Source organism: Rhinolophus sinicus, chromosome 7, assembly GCF_057876585.1.
Source record: "Rhinolophus sinicus isolate RSI-liver-muscle chromosome 7, RSI-T2T, whole genome shotgun sequence".
Lineage (NCBI taxonomy): Eukaryota > Metazoa > Chordata > Mammalia > Chiroptera > Rhinolophidae > Rhinolophus > Rhinolophus sinicus.
In genome coordinates, this window is record NC_142507.1 from 12,674,540 (window position 1) to 12,699,199 (window position 24,660).

The 24,660-nt window shown below is 38.8% G+C and overlaps 1 protein-coding gene across 1 annotated transcript in view; it reads left to right on the plus strand.

The window, feature by feature from the left end:
* CPA6 (carboxypeptidase A6) overlaps nucleotides 1-24,660 on the plus strand; it is a 225,829-nt gene that overhangs the window by 146,560 nt on the left and 54,609 nt on the right. Inside the window, exons 3-6 of the mRNA XM_019725306.3 lie at nucleotides 5,094-5,218; nucleotides 11,111-11,225; nucleotides 13,074-13,175; nucleotides 15,257-15,361. Of these exons, the coding sequence (XP_019580865.2) occupies nucleotides 5,094-5,218; nucleotides 11,111-11,225; nucleotides 13,074-13,175; nucleotides 15,257-15,361 (447 nt within the window). The remainder of the gene's footprint in view (nucleotides 1-5,093; nucleotides 5,219-11,110; nucleotides 11,226-13,073; nucleotides 13,176-15,256; nucleotides 15,362-24,660) is intronic.

The window sequence follows — 24,660 nt, forward strand, 5'->3', positions numbered from 1 at the left end:
TTCCCTTAGTATTGGTAAGTCTTCAAATGTTCACCTAGAGGGCAGATTACAGTAGTATTGACTCTTTTATATGAAAAAGGGGGTGGTATGTAGGTACCACAGAAAGATGCAGCTGGCAAACGTACATGTCATGAACTTCCTAATTTCTCCTGGGTGGATCAGCAGAGCGCGCCATCCTTCGTTCCATAACCCCAAACTCCCTAGTCCCTAAATCACCTTCAAGCCACCCTGGCCTGATAATGCTGAGGGTCCCCAGCCCTCATGTAGCATAGCGTTACTTATCACATGACCTAAGTAGGGCAGTGATTATCCTGAAAAGGGGAACGCAGCTCCTGGCCAGCAGACCTCACTAACACTACAGAGAGACCTTGGCATTCTCCTGTGGAATATAAACCATTTCATAGAACACTAACTTCAGACAAGACCAGTCTCTGTCCATCCTGAAATAAGATAAAAACAAGACCACTGGGATCATGACCATATACAGACCCAAAAAGAACATTGTCCAAACCAGGAAAATGACCAAACATCCCCATTTTGGGCTGATATAAGTGACTAGGGCTTATCAATTACAGCCTGAGCCCCATGTTATTTCTCCCACTTCTAGATAAAATTATTAAGATATCTAGTAATAGAATTACCCCCTTTTCAGACGACATTCAATCCAGAGAAAAGCTGCCGTTCCTTAAACCCTTCACAAAATTACCTGACACGAGCCCAAATCCCCTAGGTTCTTTCTAACACCCTCTCACTGACATTACTGCTTGTTGCGACAAGCCAATAAACCCCTACGTTCTGAGTCTTTGACTGATGGGGCTTCAGCAACTCTCCCAAACTGGTGAATGTACCAATTAATAGTTCTGGGAAATGTTAAGAATCTTTTTCTTTTCCAATATGTGTGCTTTGTTTTGGTAAATATGACTTACTATCTAGTTATGATGATTGGTATTCAGCCTGGAAGAGAATTAGAGAGAAAACTTGCGTGCCAAAAGAAAGTCTTTCCAGGCCGTCCCTCCTCTACCTCATGTTGTAGGAATAATGCTCTTCTGATGACCAGTACTCCGGCTGGTAGTATTAATTGCTATTATGTTAACATTTATAAGCTCTGCTTTCATTTGGACTGATCTAATTTTATTCCAATATGGGGTCTCCACTAAGTTTTATGATTATTTTAGTCCCTAATTAGTTGGTAGTTATTATATTTTCATCTTTCTTTAATAGTGAAATAACAAGAAACTTAATTACCTAAATGTCTGGGGCCTTTGGTTGGATTTATTGGGGCTGTGCTTTGGGGAAGTGATAACTTATAAAATGCTCCTGGGCTTGGACAGAGAAGACAGGGCCAGGAAAAATTAGCCCCAGCTACTTGCTTTTGTGTTAGGAAACAGTCCAGCCTTGTTCAGATTCTTGCTGTGTTTATTGTGTCCCATCCTCCTTAAAGCCATCTATAGGTTGTACTCTCTGAATAAGGGGACAGTCTCACCCTATTTTTCATCTTAACTGAAAATAGGTGAAGGAAAACTTTACTGCTTCTAGCTCTTCTTTTCATATGCTTTTCAAACATAATAATGACAGCTAGCTAATATTTGCTGAGCTCACCATGTGCCAGACTCTCTGCTATGTGTTTTACTTCTATTATTCTAATTAACCCTACAGGAAAGCGTGTGAATAGGTTTCTTAATTATCTTCACAAGACAGATGGGGAAACTGAGGCTCAGAAATGTGAAAATCTTCCCCAAAGTCACAGTAGCATTCCAGTTGAGGGTCACTGGATTCCAAGAAATCCATAGTCTTGAACGTTTTACACTGAACTGCCTCCACCTTTAAATAGATCTGACTATATGTGACAGGTATTCATAGGAAAGGAACACATGGGAGCAACCACCTGGTTCCAAGGCCAGAAGGCTCTGCAAAGGAGCATCTGTTGCTTGGATATCAGGGATGTTTGCAGCCCAGTCCTGTGATGGTTGGTAAACAGTCTCCGGCCATCCTGGCAAGGTGGCTGATATTTTGTTGTCACCCAGCTTTGCAGCTCAGAAACTGTTTATCACTTCACCCAGTGTGATCAGGCCCTGTGGAAATGATTGATGGTAACCTGCCCACAGGGGACTTTAAAAATATGCGTATTAATTTATAGGGTAAATAACCCCTGACATTTCCTGTCGGTCTGAGACCCACCAGTCAGGTCCCTCCTCAAACACTAAATCAGGAAACTGGAAGTTGCTGCTTCTTCTGGGGTCCTCTCAGAAGATGCTGAAGACACTTACCCAATCAGTAAATTATGGGCTTCGGAATTAGGCATACCCTATGTCACCATTTTGTCGCTATGCATATTTAGGAAAGATAACTGACCTTTACAAACCTAGGTCTTCTCATTCATAAAAAATATCTACAATAACTCCTGTCTCAAAGTGTTATTGAAAAGATTAGAAATATCTGTAAGGCCAGTCGCACTTTACAAATCTCACATGGGCCTTACTGCCCCCTATATCAAGACACAGACATGAGCCTGCCACCCAGACTGAAATATCCATGTTACTTATCCAGTACCCTTTCCCCAAAATATTGTTGCAGAAGAGCTGATAATTCCTTTCCATTTACTTTCCTAATACCACACCAAAATGCAAGTCCTGCTTTTGCAAATTCTTTTTTGTCGGTTTCCTTTAGAACAACTGTTTTCTGATGACATGTTGGTTTCCTAGGAGGTCTTCTCCAGGTTATGCTGGAGGGCATATTACTCCTGTTCCTATGGGGACGCTACGCTCTTCTGTGGGATGAAGGTGCTTATTTTAGCATGTACTCCAGAAAATAACACTTACACACTCATCTCCAGAGGCTTATTCATATTATTTCGATTCCTGTGGCTCTTTACCCTATGAATATGGCACTATTTCCTCATCTCTATGAATATGGCACTATTTCCTCATCTCCACTGGCATTAAATGATTGCAGGAAACCTTAATATCAAAAATCTGTGTCTGAAAAATAAATTGATGGTTGACAGATGGGAAGGGGGTTGGGGAGAAGGGATTAACCTATACAAATTGCCAGTTGTAAAAACAGTCACGGGGATGTAAAGTATAGCATAGGGATTATATAGTCAATACTGTAATAACTGGGGTATCCGATGGGTACTAGATTTATCGAGGGAATCACTTTCTAAGTTATATAAACGTTTAACCACTATGCTATACAACTGAAACTAATATAATATTGTACGTCAATTGTAATCAATTTTTAAAAAAAAAATGGTGAAATGAGCATAAAAACCAACACAATCAGAAAGGAAAAAAATCTGTCTCTATAAGGGTTTAGAGGCAAGTCGCAAACATGATTAAAGAATTTTAAAAATCTAACATATCAAGAAAAGTGAAAGATACCAACATGCTTTATCTCACAGAGGCAAGAAACCAGACATTCCTCACTAAATAGAACAAAACAAAAAACAAAAAAAAATGAAACTATGCTTCAGTGTAAGAGATTAAGAAAAATATCTGCAATCTTGTTAAATGTCAATCAGAGTTAAACCAGTATGTCGGTGACACTCCTCTTTTGGAGACTTCAAAGATATGGTTTACTTGCATCTATTGGGGACAGTTTGATTCAGTCCTAGATGTATCCTTGCCCAAGGGCTGACAGATGGACCAAATGATCTCTCAGCATCCCTCCCAGCCCCACACTTCTGCTTTTCTCTGATTGTTGGACTAGCATGTTAGCTGAGTCAGATTTGCCCTTGCGAATTAGTGGAAGAGTCAACTGCTAGAAAGAGAACAAGTAGACTCTTTGTCCCCAAAATAAATGGCTCTCTACCCTGTTCCAGGTTAAATTATACTGGTAGAGGTGTATGTTTCCTTGAGTCACAAAGTATTTTTAGTCTTCTAGAATTCCTAAGAGAATGCAGAGACACTGGCATCTTAGTGAAGATGTAGTAACTCATCCTGATCAGATAAGGATTTAGCCGGTATCGAGATCCTGCAACAAACCAAGACCGGAAATGCAGGAAGAGGGAGCCCCAAGGCGGAGAGCAGACAGACAGGACTGGACAGACACACTGTGCCTTGTTGAAAACGTAGTTCTAGGCTGGTACAGATTGAGCTGTCCTCCCTCCCAGCTGAGTTCAGTCATTCTTTCCAGGAATGTGGAGCTCCTACCAGGTACAGAGCACTAGACAAGGCACTGGGAACACTACAGGATGCCAAACATACGTGGTTCCTGCTTGCCTGCAAACCACTGACCACCTGGTGAACGTGTAGTGAGTTACTACCCGGGGTCTACACCCTGCAACAGATGACGACTGAGTTGCTAATATACATAAGGCGCCATTTTAGGCACCTCGTGATGACCAGACTGGACAAATCCTTTGCCCTCATGGAGTTGACCATATTTCGCTGTGGATAATGCACATTGTTTGCCCAAATAGGTGAGGGAAAAATAAGGATGTGCATTATACATGGGTAATACTAATTCCATTCCCCTGAAAGTTTGGGCCAAAAACATAGGTGCGCGTTACACAAGGGAGCGCATTCTACATGGCAAAATATGGTGCATTCTGGTAAGAGGAAGTTATAAAATGAAAGAAGCGCAAGGGGACCTACCCTAGCTGATGCATCTTCCCTGAGAAAGGGCTGTTTCTGTTGACATGTGAAGATGGAATAGAAATTAGTGAAAGGCACGCGTTAGGGAAGGAGGAGTAGCCCGGAGAATATTTCATCTAAAGTTACCAAATGTTGTCAAGCTACACGATTTGCTTCTCTAGTAGGATGAAGGGTAATTTGTATCTTTCTTTTTCTTATTATTCAAAAATTTATGCAATAAATAGCTTTCAGCAGTATCATAGTCATACTCAGGACTATGTTATTTTTCCTTTGTGGCTTTAATGTATTAGTCTTTAAACTATTACATATAAATAATGATCACATTCTATCTGGATATGAGACAATTTGCAGACCAAATGCAAAGTCAATGCATTGAGTCTAATTCCAAAATGTGTTTGGTGTTTCTGAATGCAAACAAGATAATGTGTTTGACATTGTGACACGGATCTTTCCCCACCTACACTGAATGTGAATTATAGGTTGGTTCCTGCACTATAGGTGGACCTGTGGCAGCCCAGCAGTCTCTCCTATGTCTCAGAGGGAACAGTTACTGATGTCCATATTCCCCAAAATGGTTCCCGAGCCCTGTTAGCCTTCTTAGAGGAAGCCACCATCCCGTACAAGTAAGCATTTTTTTCATTGTTTAATTCATTTGTACTAAATTGAATTCAATGATAGCTGTATTCAGGTTATGTATTGGTTGCCAGTGACAATGTTTCAGGTACTTTATCAAGTGGGGAAAACCAACATGAATATAACACAATCATGTTTACCTTTGATGAGCATATTAGTGTAATGGGGGAGGGGAAAGGACCCACAGTGACATATTATCTCAACATCACCACTAAGTGGTCAGTGTAAACACAAAGGAAAGGAGAGCAGCCTAGCAGTGCCTAGAATGTGGATAGAAAAGCAGGGACAGAACAAGCTTTCTTGTAGGAGCTGTGTCAGGCAAAGGATGAGACTCAGGACCTTGCAAAGAGCAAGCTCAGACTTTATCCTGTGGGTGGCGCTGCACAACCCCCATGTAAGAAGATGTAAGAAGCGAGCCACATGTAACTGGGTGGAGGGGCAATAGGAGATTGCAAACGCAGTCTCCTATTGAGAGAGAGGCCCTGAGTCACGACCAGAGAAGTGGGACCAGGACAGCTCTCAGCAGTTCAGCGGCAAAACCCCCCACCCCGCCCGGACTGCACACTTGGTTGGATGTAGGTGCAACAGGAAGAAGCCAAGCATGACGCCAAGTCTTCTAGCTTGGGTAACCAAGCAGACAGATTCAAACAGATTTGGTTATTTGGGTGTTGTTTGTTTGTTTGTTTGTTTGTTTGTTTGTTTGTTTGTTTGTTTGTTAAGGAATAGATTACTAAGAATAGAGCAAGTGGAAGATACTCGCAGGAGTCAAAAAAGAAACGAAAGACTTTAGGGAGAAGGAACGTCAGTGGTGCCAAGTGCCGCAGAGAAAAGGAATGACCAGTGTCCTTTGGATTTGGCAATAGAAACTGTGTTGGTGACTCTAATGCTGGGATTAGATTGTCAGGAGCAGAAGACAGAGAAGTGAACAGGAGGAGAGGACATGGAGCAGCAGTGCAGACAACTGCGCTTAGAAGGCAGAATAAGGAGACAAGCAGAGAATTAGGAGTGACTACAGGAAGATGCAGCATCAATGACTGCCTGAGATTTGGGATTTGTTTGGGTCGGAGGCCATTTTGGCCTGTCTGTGGGCTGAGGGGAAGGACCGGAAAGGAAGGAAAGGCCGATGGCGCAGGAAAGAATGCACAAGTGGAGAGTGGGTTTGCACAATAGGAAGGGCACTTTATCCTCTAAGACTGAAGAGGTAAATGTGGTTCTAGCAGAAAGAGATCATAACTGATGGCTAAAATTTTCTGGATGAAGTAAGAAGCAAGATTATCCTCTGAAAGTGAAAAAACAGGTATTGAAGAGTGTTCTGAGAGAAAAACTGGGGTAGGAACCAATATAAGTAGTTGTTGCAGAGAAGAAAGATTGTAAACCTGATACAGAGTTGAAATTTTATTGGACAGGAACTAAGAAAGATCAAGCTGGCAAGGAAGTAGTAGTTCCTAGAGAGGCACTAGCTCAAGTGTCCATCCATGGGTCTAATCTGGATAGGAATGGAGGAGAGTCTAGGAGGGATAATGGGACAAAATGGAAAAATCAAGGAAGGGATGAAGATCTTTATATTGAAAACAGATTTAGTGTGACTGAAAACAACAAGCTGGAAGCAATGAAGTTTTGACAAAGTGTAGGTTATTGGATGCTAAGAGTTCTGGGGTAGAACACTTATGGCTGGTGACAAGATTCAGGAAGTAGCCATGGAGGAGACAGATGAAGTGGAGTAGCGATCACTGTGGTCAAGAATGGATGGGCTAAGTCACCAGAGAATCATCGCATCACCGCAGTCTCGAGTCTCCTTGGCTGATTGCAAGATTAGAGGTGGAGGGAGAGAATTCCTGGAATAGGGACATGAGAGAGTACGCAGGAGTGAGAGGAAAGCAGCTAGGAATGGCATGATGCAGGAGGGAGCATGAGCTTTTCCTGGAAGTTAGAAGATTAAGGGGGAGGCAGAAATGGGACTCCAGGAGAATGCTGACCTCCCTCCCTTCTGGCCCCATGGTAGGAGGAGTGGAAGAAGAGAAAGCCAAAGAAAATAAAATCTCTTTCTTTAAGAGAGTCCAATTTTTGTTGGGGCAAGACTATGAGAAAAGAGAGTTCTCTGAAGAGACTGGAGGAAGTAGGAAATGTATTTACAATGAAAGAGGGATTCCAACAGGTGCAAGGGAAAAGGAAATGGAGAGATGGAGAGTCATGCAGGAACAGGAGGGGGCGTTGAAATGCAGTGTAGTGAATTAATGAGACTGGAGGCAGTGGCATATCTTTTGTTTGAAATCCTAGGTTTTGAGGGCTGAGAGGCACGATATAAATGACTGACCTCAACAACTGCACCTTTTTAGCAAGTTCTGTGCTGCCCAAACTGTTACAAAGATCCCTAATGTCGGGCAAGGCCTGAAATGGGTTCATGGCTCTGTGGGTCAATGTCTCCTTGGGCCAAGGGATGCAAAGTGGCAGTGACGTCCCTCCCTGGTCTACTACACCAATACTTCCCTGGCAGAAAGATAATCACAGCCTTACTGAAGTATTGATATGCTTTTTGCAGTAAGGTATTTTATCTGTGCTTCTAGAACAGGATAGAGTCACAGCTGTGCATGAAACTATTGTTCCTATTGAATATATTTTAGTCATTGCTGTAGCTTTGAAAGCGTGCCTTGATTCTCTGAATGCCCGGCAGGAAAGAGCTCGGTAATTATATCTATAGGTGCTCAGTAACAACTCACATGTTTCATTAATTATTATTCAGTAGAAAAGAATATACCAGTTATTTTAACAAGTCTCTATTTCCTGCCATTAAATATAGGTCATGTGGAACAGATATAGAATAAAATATCACACTGTATGTCACAGAGAATAGAGTCTTAAAAACAGTGTTTTAAACCAGTTGTGTCCTCAGTCATTTAGAATTACTGATTCTGTTGGTCCCAAGATAATAACACATAAGTCAATGAAATTTCACGGGGCCAGTAGGTAGAGATCATTTTAATTGACTTTTATTATTGTGGTCTGGGATATTTTCAAAAGATTATCATTGACCCTGTAAAATTATACATAATGTATAGCTATAATGTATAGCTATAACTATCTTTAAAGCAAAGATAATGTGGCCCCATGTGTCTGGCCCCTAGGTGATATGACAGATGAGATGATTTATTCTGTCATAAAAAATTTCTATCACTTTGTACATTAAGTACCTGTAAAAATTGGTCATAGAATTAAAAATTTCTGAGCCTCCCCTCCACCCTGGAAGTTTTCAGGAGGTGGTTTTGTACTAAGTGATGACATCACTTGGAAAGCTCTTCATAGCCCCAGGAGTACTTACACCTGGCATCGGAATAATAATCAGCCACAAATAACTAAGAAAATCCAACAGTTACAAAAACCATTTTTGGACAGCATTTCATGACCTTTTCATCAATCTTCCAGCTTCCAGTCAACTACTTGACAAGGAACATGGGCTAGACCTGCCACGTCACAATTATTTTCATTTTCAGGTTGGTCTTTTAGGGTCTGAGTTAAAGTACAATCTAAGTTATTAAACTTATGGCTGCCATAACAAAGTACCACAGACTGACTGGCTTAAAAACAAATTTGTCATCTCATGATTCTGGAAGCTGGACGTCTGAAGTCACAGTATGGGCAGGGTTTGTCCGTTCTGAGGGCTGTGAGAGAAGGCTCTTTCCCAGGCCTCTCTTAGTTTGTACATGGCCGTCGTCTTCCTTTGTCTCTTCATATCCTCTTCCCTCTACGTGTATCTGTCTTCATGTCCTAATTTTCTCCCCCTTCTTACAATGGTTGTTCTACCAAGAGCTGCCCAACACATGCATTATCAGCATCAGAACTTCAAAACTTTCTGATGATACATGGGTGGGATTGCTCTTGAGTGGAAACAAGTTATCTGCACTTGTTTATATTTAGAAGGTCTGTCCACTTCGGAAATAATGCAAAAGCAATACACTACAGCTCCGTTTTGTAAACATTTTGAAAACTTTTTGTGTTTATGTATTTTGTCTTTTTAAACTGAAAATTCGGGAGGAAATTCTTGTGTAGATTGCTGGCTCTGACAAATCTATTTACTTTTTTTTTTTTCTTAGTTTCCTGGGATAGAGAAAAGTCGCCAGGACATGGATAGATGGTACTAGTGAGGGAAACTCTTTTGAAGATTGCCTGCAGTAAAAGGACTATGTTGACAAACCATCTCAGCCTAATCAAACTTGCATCTTTCTTGACCACCCCATAGTATTTCACAACACAGGAAGCTTGGACAGTGATACAAAAGTTCATTTGGGTCTTAAGACCTACACAGGTGATATTTTAAGGTGTTGTAGTCCATACAAACCCACTTTCAACTGTAACTTCTTTCCTTGTGGGAAGAAAGGACGCACTAATACAGATCATGTTCAGACGGACAATCGAATGTCCCACTCACATTGAGCCACTGCAAGTAGCTACAAAGCAAGTTTACCAACTTTGTGTTACCTGCCCCCCCATCTTGATATTTAATGTTTCCTATTTTTAAAGTCAAAAATTGAAAGAAAAAGAACAATCAGCTAATGATAAATTCCTCATTAAGTATTTGTCCACAATGGGTACAATATTCAGCAAATAACAAAGGAAGGAATCAAAAGGAAAGTTCTACACCCGGCCTGACCCTGAGTAAAGCTGCTTCCTTCATGGAACAAAAAGTGTTGATTCAGGTCATTCAAGATAATCTTTTTTTATAAAGTGGCTTATATAGATCAACCTTGGAAGTCATTTAAAGATGCCATTACATGATTTTTTAATAGCACTTAAACTACGAAGCAATAGGTTCTTTGGGAAGATAAAATATGAAAGCAAAGCGTTTTAGCTACCTGCCAGGCCCAGAAAAATCACTGCGAGGCTCTTAACATCTTGAAGCATCCAAAATGAGGGAATGCCTTGTTACTTCACGGCCCTCTAGTTAGAGGAGATAAGTGAGTATTGGGGAGACAAGCCTCTATCTAGCCCAGACATCTCACCAAGAACACTAACGACTCCAGATGGAGGTGGTTCCACACACTGCAGTGACCCTGGAGTCCCCCACCCTAGCAACAGCCTTCAATTTTCAAATGCATTCACTTTGATTAGCTGAGCTTGTCTTCTCTCGGCATTCTTCATACTGGCAGGCAGTGGCGTTCACTTTCTCCCACTCAGGGCATTTCTTCAGGTTTCTCTGGAGAACTATAGCTTCTTCCTTCCTTTTCCTTTTCTCTCTGAGTCTTGGGTCAGGTGTGCTGGGTGATGATATGAGATGGTTTCTCAGTGATGAAAGGGATGGCAACAGATAGAAATGGACGGAAAGGAGGATGTGGTGAGGGAGTAAAAGACTTTGTCTTGTTTCAGTTTGCATAATGTCAAACCAGAATGGAGTCTAAAGACGGGAATTTGTGTTCACAGTCCAAGTTGAAATTCTGGTTCTGCACCCTCTACTAGCAGAGTGATGTTGGAAGTTCTTCACCCATTTGAGCCTCAGTTTCCCCATTTGTGAAATGGAGTTAACAATAAAACCTACGTCATAGGGTTATTATCTGTGATCATGTGTGTGAAATATATAGCACAGTTCCTAGCAGGCACTTAACAAATGTAAGTGGTCATATCCATCATTCAATTTTTGTACCTGTCAATCAATGGTAGTTATTATTACTATTACTATTTGAAAACACCTGCCTATTTTACATTTTATATTTATTACACCATTTATTTAAGTTTTTATTTCCTAAAAAAGAACGTTTTCCCAACATTTGGTATTTTCAGAAATGTCAATCTTCTCTGTCTTTCTCCTCAAAGATGCATGATTTTCTTTTGATATTGCCTGATTTTTATATTACTCCATTTAATTTTCTTCATGTCTACCATTTCAAATCCAGGATTCTCATAGAAGATCTCCAGAACACACTAGAAAAGGAAAGCAGTTTGCAAGCCCAGAGAAATCGAAGATCCCTTTCTGAATATAATTACGAAGTTTATCACTCCTTAGAAGAAGTATGTAATCAAAGGAGCTTTTTTTAATTTATTTATTTTTTTAATCAATGTACCTTTATCGAGAAGTGTTAAGACAGAGGTGGGGCTATATAAAAAGCTCTCTTATTGTCTAGGCCCCTCAGTTCAATCCTCTCTTCATTAAGCCTTTAACTGCTATAAAAGACATACCAAAATAATTTGAATTTCATCTGCTTTACCCGACCCACCCCTAGAAAGGACATGGAAGGACATTGGAAGAGTAAGGTAATGTTGTGAATAATTTCAGTTCTAAAGACCGTAACTGAAAAGCCTGATGCACTTTCTGATGGAAGGTAGAGCTAGCCGAAGTTGGAGGACAGCGATTTATTGAGGGGTAGCGTGAGCTTTGATTCTTGCCCCACACCTCCTGCAAACTTAAGACTTCCCAAAGACCAAGCCTCATCTGTGGCATCTCAGGACCTATTAACATGCTGTTACTTATTCTACCTGGAATACACAGCCACCTCATTCCCACTACCCCATCCTTTACTGTTCACCTGGACAACAACTAGTTACTCTTCAAATCTCAGCTTAAGCAAGAAGATCTGTTTCCACTCTCCCAGACTGGATCAGGACTCCACTCCAACCCCAGCACACTGCATGTGCCCACAGCCCTTGGATGGACAATTATTTGATGACTGCCTTTCTCTCCTAATAAGCTGCAAGTTCCATGAGGGCAGGCCATTTCTTTCTTGTTCATGTGTCTAAGTGGCAAGCAAATAGAGACCTCTAAATAAAGAGTTGATGACAGAATGATTAAATGAATGTGTATATATATTTTCCATGCTTCCCTTGAATTGAGCAGAGGAATGCCACATGTAGAATTAATCAGATCCCGTTATAGTCTTATATTTTTAAGAAAATTTTTGGTTCTCTTGATAATGATTTTCTTTTCAAAATTATTTCTACATATTTTATGTTACAACAAAGGAAAGGTGTTAGATACGTTAGCACATGGAAGTGCTATTAACATGCACTATAAATAAAGTCAAATTTTTAAAATATATGGATGTATATTCTATATATATATTCATTAGAATAAATAAGAATAGAAAGAAAATATGGCGACTTTCCAAAATCTATTTTTTCAGCATAGACTCTTTTACATCATGGGAACAGTGGGACACTTTTATGTGACTTCCTTCCTCCTCACAGGGCTTTTAAGTCAGAAATGTCACCCATCTTTCTAAGTGCCTTATTCATCCATCTCAAATACTCGTATACCTTCTCCTGATGACAGATAAGTGTGTGTGAACAGATCAATGCAAATGTATCGCTGGGGAAATGTATTACTGGGGAAATTACTCAGACTATGACTTCTTATGTGTGGCTCAATACATTACCTTTAAATGCAAAAAATAATGCCTTTTTCTTAGCATCTTCTGTTCAGTGGCAAATTATAATATATTGGACTTTAATGAACACTTTCAAGTGGTCTAGATGGTTTACCAACGCCGATTTCTTTTATTTTCTTTTAAATACTTGGGGGGAAATGGAAATAAATTTTGATTTTTAAGAGGAACTCAGAATGCATCAATTAACTTTCTTTAAAACTCTGCCATCAAGATATTATTGATAAATGGTAGCAGAAGGTATGCTTTAAAGAGGTAACAATATAAAGACATGAAGGTCGTATTTGTAAAGGCAGAAAATAAAATGTAATTTTAAGTATCCTAAAGAAAATTACAATAGAGAATTGGTTTTTGTTCAATATTATATTCCATGTATGCTCTTTGAGTTCTGAAGCCTATTGTCTTTTTGTTACCTTTTGTTCTCTAATAGCTCTATAATTATGGGAGTCTGACACGGTTTTTATTTACTTGCTTTTAGATTCAAAATTGGATGCATCATCTGAATAATACTCATTCAGGACTCATTCACATGTTTTCTATTGGCAAATCATATGAGGGAAGATCTCTTTTTGTTTTAAAGGTAAAAATAGAAAATTAACTAAAATGTTACCACTCCTTTTTGTCTAACTGTGACCTATGGGGAAAAGAAATGAAATGGCCTGTCAGTCTCATATTTCACATCATCTAATCATTTAAGAAAACAATTTTCCTTAGGTTTTAAGCCACAGTAAATTTTTGCCATTGAGTCTTACAGAGAATTCTAACACAGTCAGAGTTATGAATGTACTTAAAAAAGAATGGCCTTCAACATGATTTGTTAGCTGGCGCTACTTAAGGTGAACCAATGAAAACTACATAAATGTGTGAGAAGGTATGTGTCATTCCCAGCCTTGTGTTCTCGTCTATCCACTGACCTGTAGCTCTTTATTCCTTCTCAACCAAACATCTAAAAAGATATATAATAAAGCATCACTGTCTCTACTTCCTCACTTCCCATTCAGACCTTGACTTCCTGGCCTTTGCACCCCCACGACTCCTCTAAACCTTCTCTTGCCAAGGTCAACAATGAGTCCTCGTTGGTTCCCCTCCCCTCTCCCTGACCATTCCCCTTGGTCTCATTCTCTGGCTCTTCTCCCCTTGTCTTTCCCTTAGGTTCTTGGTAATAATCCTAGCATTCTAGCCTCAGATGTGCTTTCGTTCTATGAACATTCTCTACATGGGCACAGCCTCCCCGTGGTTTCAACAATCATTCCAGACTATTCTATTCAGTCGAGTCCACCCTCTGGAGCTTTAAATTCATTTATTACTGTCTACTTTACATTCTCATCTCGGTATTCACAAAAGCACCTGGCCTCAGAATGGTGTGCTCCCCATCAAAAAATATGAGCATCCTCCTAAATTCCTCTCCTTTATTTTAACCACTTATTTTAAATCTACCATGGGGAACTAACCATTCTTTCTTCTAAGTATCTTTTGGATGTGCCCCCACCACTTCTCCTGCCCTCACTGCTGTTGCCCTAACTTATCTCTGGATCTATTCCCCCTCGACTATCGGAATAATGGCCTCAGTACTGAACTTCCTCTCAAGTCCCCCACCTCTACCTTCTCATCCATCACCACATGCTGTCATTGCGAGCTCTCACTCTCTCTTTCTCTCCCCAGCTCCACATGAAATTCAGGATGAAGCCTTCTCTCTTTTACATGGTATTCAGGAATTTCATGTGTTCCCTGCTTCTGCGTCCAGCTTCACCTCCCATTCCTTCCTCATGTCCTAGAAAGTTCCTCAGATAGGATGTGCTCATATTCTCTTCCAAGCTTGAAATGCCTTCTTTCGACTTGTCTGCCAGGCAAGCTTCAAGTCTTGCTCAAGTCTCCAGGGCTCAAGAAGAAGGCTCCTCTCCTGAGAAGGCTTCTATTTCTCAAGAAACATAGGCATGTTCCCCTGTTCTAGAGCACTCTTATCAAGTAACTTACACACATCATAAGGATTAATTGCTCATATGTCTGTTCTCTCCGCTAGCATATAAATCCTTGTCTTTCAACTTTCAATCTCCGGTGCCAAGTACAATGTCTGACATTGAAAAGGATTTCCTGAAGTATTAGTTGAGTGAATTAATGAATAAATGAAAACTAGATCCCCTATAATTATAATGTCAAGAGCCACTTATTCATAACCTGGGTTAGAAACCAGGTTATAAGTAATATTGATAATAGGATTATAAAGAAAAATCTGCCACTTGATTCTACAGATCAAGTTGTTTTGTGTTTTTCCATTTTGTGCTGAAATGAAATTTGACTTTGTTCACCTAAAAAATATTGCTAGCTCTTTAAGAGTCCTTGGATGGAGGACAGGGTGGGACATTTGGCTTTTTACTTATCAGTCATATAGTATATTAAAATAGAGAAGCAAACCTATTTAGGAGATTGCTCTTTTCCCTGTGTATTTTCTAGTTCTTTGATTTGTAATTAGGGTGATAAATTTATTGCTTCTGTATAAACAAGGCTGGACTTCTGAAGTAGATAAGGAATCTCTCTTTTTCATGGGTTACCTAATGAAACAAACTATAGTGAATAATTATGCTGAAACCTTATTAATTATGCTGGTCAATGAATCAAAAAATAAAAAACTGTGTTGGTTACTATGAATACTCTTGTTTTCAGCTGGGCAGAAGATCACGAGCTTACAAAAGAGCTGTCTGGATTGACTGCGGTATTCATGCAAGAGAATGGATTGGTCCTGCCTTTTGTCAGTGGTTTGTAAAAGAAGTAAGTTAAACCCCTTACACAACATCCATTTCAGCTAGTTGGTGCTTCCCATGTGTTTATTCTGCTCAAGGAACAAACCTGGGAATATGAAGCCAGTGATACCTGATTGAATGATAGCACCTTGATGGTGTGGGTCACTTCCATGTGTATGAAGATTTCTTATAACCCTGGCTCAGTTCATCCTCACCTCTGCCCTTGGAGGTTGGACTTATCAATCCTCACTACAAGAAGGAACCTGAGGTTCAGAGCATTCATGAATTTGTGACAAATTAGGAAGCAACCATAGTAGCTGGTATTTGGCAAAAGACTAAAAATCCAATTTAAGGTGTTCCAGAGCAGTTTCTCATGTGATATTCAGCTAGGAAAATTCTATATCACTGTCCTATCCATAAAAATGATCTTGCGTATACTATAACAATAAACAGATGAGCAAATGGTTGTATTTTGCCCTTCTACTATGGATCTGTAATTTAGATACGAAAGACCTTTAACATCTGTGGATTTAACATTCTTGGTTTCAGTGTTTTTCATTGACTCTAATTGTTAATGACTCATAGTGATTTCTCATTTTCTGAGGGCTTCTGTAGGTTAGTGGGTCCCTAACCCAAGAGTGAGTCAGACTCATGAACCATCATCTTCATATGTTCCAATACTTTTCTATTCATTAAGAATGTAATCACTTCCATGGTTTGTTTGTTTTTTAACCTCTACTTATTTTTTTTTTTTTAATTAAAAGAGAAAGTCTCTTAAAAGAAAACTAACCACTAGTACTGGTAATGAAGAAGTCTAAGGAAATGAAGGTTCTAAGCCAGAAAATAACCCTACAAATATTTTCAGCCCTGTACTTACAGAGAATCATTAAGGATACAAAAGATATTTAAATATTTCAGTTATATTTTCCTATGTTTTATGGGGAAATTATGTGCCCTGGTGAGGTTTGTGATCTTGAGGCCTCTCCTAGTCTTAGAAAATATCCCTCACAAATGTCAAGAATATACTAAATTTGTAAAATCTGCCTCTCTGCCACCACCAACCCCATAAAAGTATCCTTAATTTTATGTAATGATACAATTATCAAACTATTCCCACTCAGTGTATTCAGTAATTCATATTCTCTTAAAATACCATTTCATCCTGGTAGGACAAATGCAAAAGCTAATAAGAAGTTGTTAACTCTATTACCTTGTATTAAATATCTATTTTATACATACAGCATATTGTCTGCTGTCTCGAGTTTCAAAAGCGAGGAAAATGGTTAAGTACAGAATACATATTTAGAGGCTATGGTTCTGTGTATTATTAAAGAACATAAGAAATTATCTCCCCAACATTTTACCTCACACCCACATGTGCAACCTCTTCTTTATAACATCGAAACTTACATTGTTCATGGTGTTATCATCTGTCTCTTTTTGTACCAAAGCCAAGGGCACAGACTCTATTTATCTTGTTCATTGCCAAATCCCCAGCACCTAAAACACCTGGCACTTAATAAATCTTAAATATTTGTTAATGAATGAGAATAATGAGAATCCAGAAGTAATGATGTGGAAAGATTACTGAGAGATGACTTGTCAAATCATCTCATACAATATAAATGGTACCACCTGGATTTTTGCACAATCTGTACAGCCATATACGGCAGCCCTATAACTCAAGTTAAATTTCCAAAGAAGAGGAGGACACACTGTAACCACAGAAAAAGGAGGAGGCACTTATGATGACTACCAATTGAGGTTAGCTGATTTGGGAGCAAGACGCATCAATTAAGATTACGCTCCATTTCACCAAAGATGAGTAAGGAACAACTTCCACACCTACACCAGGCCATCTTCAAGTATGCAGCTATGTCTAGCCATTTCTGTGCTTCTGCCACCCTTTCTATACCACTCTCACCATTTAGGGCTGTCACTTGCCCCTCTACTTGATCATTTTCATTTTCTGTCTGAGTCAGGGTAGCAACCAAAAATGGAAACTAGGAGGCCTAGGGGTCACTCATCTCAGTGGCCTTGTGGAAGCAATGGGGCTGCCAAGGTGTGACAACACATGGTAGCAGTGACTGGAGTGGATCAACACACATTACAGGCTTGTAAGAAATAACTGCATTCGCTTTAAAGCCCCCATTTCCACTAATGGTGCTATTGAGGGCAGAGGGAATGACACAATGCATTAAATAATCTTAAACCTGCCAAGCAGTTGAACATCGTCTCTTACACACTAACTCAGTCCCTTGTTAAATCTTCAGTCTCCCAAAGAAGGCAGGTGGTGGCTAGAGCAAGAGGGGCTCTACGCAGTGTCCCTTTCACAGGTTACCTCCCCTCCAACACAGATATCCCACGACCAGCTCCAGGTGCCCAACTCACCTAATTTCCATGCCCCTCTCTGGGGACACCAGGGAACCTCTGGGTTCTCTTTGTGCCTACCAGAGACTCCAGGATGCGATTTATGTCTATTACTCTCTTGGCTGACACATGTCACACTTCTGATTGTCCCCACCTATATTTGCCCCTCACTGCATAGTAGGATAATGTGAGGTGATGTCCTCGCAGACTCATGGTAAACAGGACAGAGGTCCTCTTTTCTTATATTTTTTACCCCAGTCTGTCAGGAGGTCTCTGTCATCTCTTGATTTCCCTGGAGTTTCAATCCCAAGAGAAGAGGGTAGTGTCAGAAGCCAAAAGATTGGCTTCCTATCTTTGCTTTCTCTCTTTCTTGGGTACTTTCACCCAAACTCAACAGCTTAAAACAACATAGTTTCTGTGGGTCAGTGATCCAGGCACAAGTTAGCCAGATGCCTGTGGCTCAGGGTCCCTTACAAGGCTACAGGCAAGGTGGCAGCTGGAGCTTCAGTCATCTCGAGGTTTGTGTCAGGGAGGCTCTGCAGCTGTGTTCACTCACATGGCTACTGGCAGCCTCAGGCCCTCCCTGGCTGTGAGCCCGAGGCATCGCTTCCTTGTCACGCGGGCCTGTCCATAGGGCAGCTCACAGCACGGCACCTGGCTTCCCTCAGTGGATGAGGGATGGGGAGAGAGACAGTAGGCCCAAGATGGAAACCACAATCTCTTTGTACCTTAACCTTAGAAGTGACATCCATCACTTTTGCCATATTCTGTCCATTAGAAGTGAGTCACTAAGTCTAGACCGTATTCAAGGGGAGGGCATTATACAAACGGGTACCAAGAAGTGGGAATCATTGGGGACTACCTTAGAGTCTGCCTTCCGTACTTTGGTGGGACATTCCCCACAGTCATCTATAACGTTTGCGTCTTTACTCAAATGTGAACTAGAAGAAAATTTATCAAGTCGTCTAGGATCCTGGTAGAACAAATTGCATAGAGGTTACATGCACACATGTAATAGACAACCCTGGGTTGGAATGCCAGCTCTGCAATCTACTAGCTCTGTGATCTTGGTGGGCAAGTCATTTAACCTCTCTCAACCTCAGTAATAATAATATGTGACACACTGGGTTATTGGGAGGATTAAATTATATAATGCATATAAAAAGACTTAAAGAGAATGCTTTGCATATAATAAGCACTTAATCAAATCAGGCTTATTAGTAGTAGTATCTGCAACTTGGTATTTTTAAATAAGGTAAAGAGAATCATTAGAAAGAAAATTAGCAAGGAGATGAAAGAAATCAACAGCACCAATAATCAACAGAATCTAAACTTGTATAGAGCACTCCACCCAACAACAGAATACACATTCTTTTCCAGTGCCTATGGAACATGTATCAAGATATATACCATATCCTGGGCCAAAACTCAGTCTTTAACAAATTTAAAATAATTAAAATCATATAGACTGTGTTCTCTGATCACAATGAAATCAAACTAGATATTGATAGCAGAAAGATAACAGGAAAACCTCCAAACCCTTGGAAATTAACATGCTTCTAAATTATCCGTGGGTCAAAGATAAAATCTCAAGGAAATTTTTTAAAATACATTGAACTGAACGAAAATGAAAATACAACAACAGCTAAAGCAATGCTCAGAGGGAAGTGTATGGCATTAAATGCATACGAGTACCTTAGAAAAAAGGAGAAGTCTCAAAATAATAATCTAAGATCTCACCTCAAGAATCCAGAAAAATAGAAAATAAAACCAAAGCAAGCAGAATATTGATAAGAGAATAAATCAATGAACTTGAAAACAGAAAATTATTAGAGAAACTCAGTGAAACGAAGAGTTGGTTCTTGAAAATATCAACAAAATTAATAAAGCTCCAGAAAGAGAGACAAAGAAAAAAGACAAAAGCAACAAATTACCAATATTAGAAATGAAACAGGGCTATCACTACAGACCCTGTTTATATCAAAAGGATAATAAGACAATACTACGAATAACTCTACACATATAAATTTGACAACTTAGACAAAATGGATCAATAAATTAAAATGCACAAACTACCACAACTCATTCATTATTAAACAAATAAATTGAATACCCCTACTACTGTTAAGGACATTGAATTCATGATTTTAAAATTCCTGGGAAAGGGAGATCTAGACCCAGATGATTTCACTGAAGAATTCTACCAACTGCTTAAAGAAATATTAACACCAATTCTACATGACTTGTTTCACAAAATAGAACACTTCCAATTCATTTTACAAAGCTAGTATTACCTTGATACCAAAATCAAACAAAGACAGTAGGAAAAAAGAAAACTAGAAACTAATATCTTCCATGAAAACTGACTCAGAAATCCTTAACAAAATATTAGCAAACAGGATTTAGCAATCTATAAAAATATTTACACACCATGATCAAGTGAAGTTTATTTCAGGGATGTAAGCCCGGTTCGATATTTGAAAGTTAGTCAATGTAATCTACCATATTAACAGGCTAAAGAAGAAAAAAAAATAATCTTATCCACTGATACAGGAAAAGCCTTTGAAAAACTTCAACACACATTAGTGATAAAAACTCAGAAAAATCGTAATAGAGGGGAACTTCTTCAACTTTGTAAGGAACATCTGCAAAAAGCCTCCAGCAAACATGATACTATTATGGTAGATGACTAAATACTTCCCGTTAAATCAAGAACAAGGTAAGGATGTCCACACTTAATTAATATACCGTGTTTCCCCCAAAATAAGACCTAACCGGAAAATAAGCCCTAGCATGATTTTTCAGGATGACATCCCCTGAACAAAAGCCCTAACGCATCTTTTGGAGCAAAACTTAATGTGAGACCCGGTCTTATTTTCAGGGAAACACAGTCGTGCCGAAAGTTCTGGTCAGTACAAGACAAGAAAAGGAAACAAAAGGCAAACAGATTGGAAAGGCGTGAATAAAATTATCCCATTTTTAGATGACATAATTATCTACATCAAAAATCCCAAGGAACCTACAGAAAACTTCATAGAATTCATGAGTTCAGCAAGATCACAGGATACAAGATAAACATACAAAAATCAATTGTATTTCTATAAACTAGCAGCGGACACATGGATGCTGAAATGAAAAATATACCATTCATAAGTACTCAAAAAATGAAATACTTAGGAGTAAATCTAACAAAACGTGTATAGGACTTATATGCTAAAACTACAAAACAATGGTGAAAGAAATTAAGCAAAATCTAAATAAATGGAGAGACATACCGTATCCATGGATTGGAGGACTCAATATAGTAAAGATATCAATTGCCCCCAAATTAATATACAGGTATAGCATAATTCCTATAAAAATTCCAGCAAGACTTTTTATAGATGTAAATAAGATTATTCTAAAACTTATATGGAAAGCCAAAGGCACTAGAAGAGCTAAAACTCTTTGAAAAAGTATCATTCTACCCAATTTCAAAACATATTAATCAAAACTGTGTGATGTTCGTGAAGGAATAGACAGAGATAAATGGAACAGAAAAGAAGAGTCAGAAATAGACCTACATCAATACGTCCAACTGATTTTCCACAAAGGTGCAAAAGCAATTCAATGAAGGAAAGACAGCCTTTTCAACAAATGGTACTGGAACAAGTGGACTAACACAGGCAAGAAAATGAACCTCGACCTAAGTCTCATACCTTATACAAAAATTAACTCAAAAATTAAGTCATACCTCACAGACTTAAATGTAAAATTATAAAACTTTCAGAGAAAAAAAATTTCAGGATCTAAAGCTAGGCAGAGTCCTTAGACTGGACACCAAAAGCATGTTCCATAAAAGGAAAAATTGATACATTGGACATTATCAAACAATCAAAATAAAAAATTTTGTGTGTGAAAGACCCTGTTAAGAGGATTAAAAAGACAAGCTACAAACTGGGAAGGTATATACAAACCACATATCTGATAAAGGATTCATATTTGGAGTACGTAAACTCAAAGCCTGACAATAAAAAAGCAAGTTATCCAATTGAAAAATGGGCAAAAGACAAAGAGATATTTCACCAATAGTATACAAATGGAAAAAAAAAAAAAGTACATAAAAGGATCCCATTAAGGCAATTCAAACTGAAACCGCAATGAGCTATCACTAAACACTTAATCAAAATGGCTAAAATTAATCATATATATGACTTTATGTGTGTGAGTGTGTGTGTGTATATATACTCGTATATATATACATACATACATACATACATACATACATACATACATACATACATACATATATATATATATATATATATATATATATATATATATATATAGCGAGAGAGACAGAGACAGAGACAGAGACAGAGACACCACCACCAAATCCTGGAGAGAATGTGAAAAAACTGGATCACTCATACATCGCTGGTGGGAATATAAAATGATAGAGCTACTCTTGAAAACAGTGAACAGTTTCTTTTAAAACTAGACACGCAACTACCATAACACCCAGTAATTGTACTCTGGGCATTGATCCCAAAGAAATTAAAACTTATGTTCTCTCAATACTTGCATAGGAATGTTTATCGCAGCTTTGTTTCTAATAGCCAAGAACTTGAAACAATCCAGATATCCTTCCATGGGCGAAGGGTTAAACAAACGAGTACACGCATACCATGGAAAACTACTCAGCAATAAAAAGAAACAAACTATGGGAACACACAACAACCTGAATGGATCTCCAGGGAACTATGCTAGAAACACCAATCCCAAACAGATACATACTATATGATTTCATGTATATAATGTTCTTAAAGTGATAAAATTATAGAAATGCAGAAAAGACTAGTGATCGCTGGGGGTTAAGGAGAGGTGAAGTTGTGTGTGGCCATGATAGGGCATCATGAGGGGTCTTGGTGGTGATGGAAAGGTTCTGTGTCGTGACTGTATCAATGCCAGCGTCCTGATTGTGATATTATACTGTAGTTTTTCAAAATGTTACCACTGGGGGAAAATGGATAAAGGCTACCTTGGGGTTCCTCTGTGTTAATTCTTATAATTACATGTGAATCTACATTTATCTCAAAACAAAACCATGCATTACAAAATAAAATACAAAATAAAATTACAAAAATAATAGCCAGGTCTCTATTCTCCTGGGTTTCATTCTCTTTGGAACCAGATGCTATCTCTTACCTAGAGAATCAGGCAATTTCATCCCTGTTCTCTTTTCCTAGTTGTATAATCCTCATCAACTGACCCTGACTCTATACCATGGAAACTGGAAGTATCAAGACATAACTCTAGCTCCATAAGTCCCTCTCTTCTTCGGTCAGCTTGACTACCCCATGTCACACCCTGAGAGCCACTTGCACTTCTGTTCCCCACCCCAATTTAGCGGATGGCTCAATGCATGTCATGGACACACAAAGCTCAGAAAACAGTGACACAGAAGCAAACTTCCTGGCTTAAATGACTGGTGCAATGGGCTTGATTATTTTGTTGTTTTGAAAATTGTTCAAATGTATTCATTATCTCCACATATCACTGCTGGTTGGCAGACATTTTTAAAATGCAAAATACATGATAAGAGTCTGGGTTTTTATGTTTTAAATGGAAAATCATTTAATTATGTTGATAATATAGACCCATCGCTTTTGATTTCAATACTTGCCACCTCTCTTTTTTCTAGTATTCATATCATAAATTTTCATATCTTGGAACAAATGGAGGTATGCTTGGATTGCAAAATCTTTCTGTTATTAAATGCTTGTTTATACCAGGTTAGCAGAACCATTACTAACTTTATAGTTATAGTACTGTGGGGATTTTTTGCAGGGGGAAGCGTGAGGGAGGAGCAGACATGGCGGACTTACTATTGAAATGTGTACTACAGATGTCCTTGCACCGTGAAACTAAAAAGCTTTAAAAAACACTACCTTTTGGTGATAAAGTTTTCTTTAATTTGTCATGAGCCCAGAGGGATGATAGAGACACTAAATTCATCAAAGAAAGAAAACAGAATAGATACATAAGAAGAAGGAAACAAAGATAAATATACAGAGCTTGGAGGTTATATTTCTGCAAAAGCGAACATGTTATTTACAGGACAGTAAGATACTTAAAGCTAAGGGCAAATAGAGGGCAGGAAACAAAGAAAGCAGACAACAAGCAAGGGCATAGGAAAAGGGACACTCACAAAGCTTTCAAGTAATGGACTTAAATTAAATTACAAAGTAGAGGAAACTACCAAGTTAAAAACAGCCTTAAAACAGTTTAGCAGTTCCCCAAAAAGTTAAATAGAGTTACCAAAAACTCCACTCCCGTGTATATAACCAAGAAAAATGAAATCATATATCCACACAGAAGCCAGTACGTGAATGTTCATAGCAGCGTTATCCATAACAGCCAAAAGCTGGAAGCAACTCAAATGTCCGTCAACTAATGAATAAACAAAATGTGGTCTAGCCATACAGTGGGATATTATTCGGTCATAAAAGGAATGGAGTACAATACAAGCTACAACATGGATAACCCTTAAAAACATGCCAAGGAAATAATCCAGACACAAAAGACCACACATTGTATGATTCCATTTATATGAAATGTCCAGAATAGGCAAATTCTTTGAAACAGGAAGTAGAGCAGTGGTTGGCAGAGATTGGGAGGAGAGAGGAATTGGGAGTGACTATTAACAATGTTTCTTTTTGGGGTGATGGAAGAGCTCTGGAATTAAATAGTGATGATAATTGATCGTTATGAATATACTAAAAACCACTGAACTATCCACTCTAAAATGGTGAATTTTATGTTATATGAAGTACATCTCAATAAAAGAAGGAATGAGGTGCTGTACATACTATACCATTGATGAACCTTGAAAACATTGTTAAGTGAAAAAAGCCAGTCACAAAAGACGACAAATTACGATTCCATTTATACACAATATCCAAAATAGGCGAATTT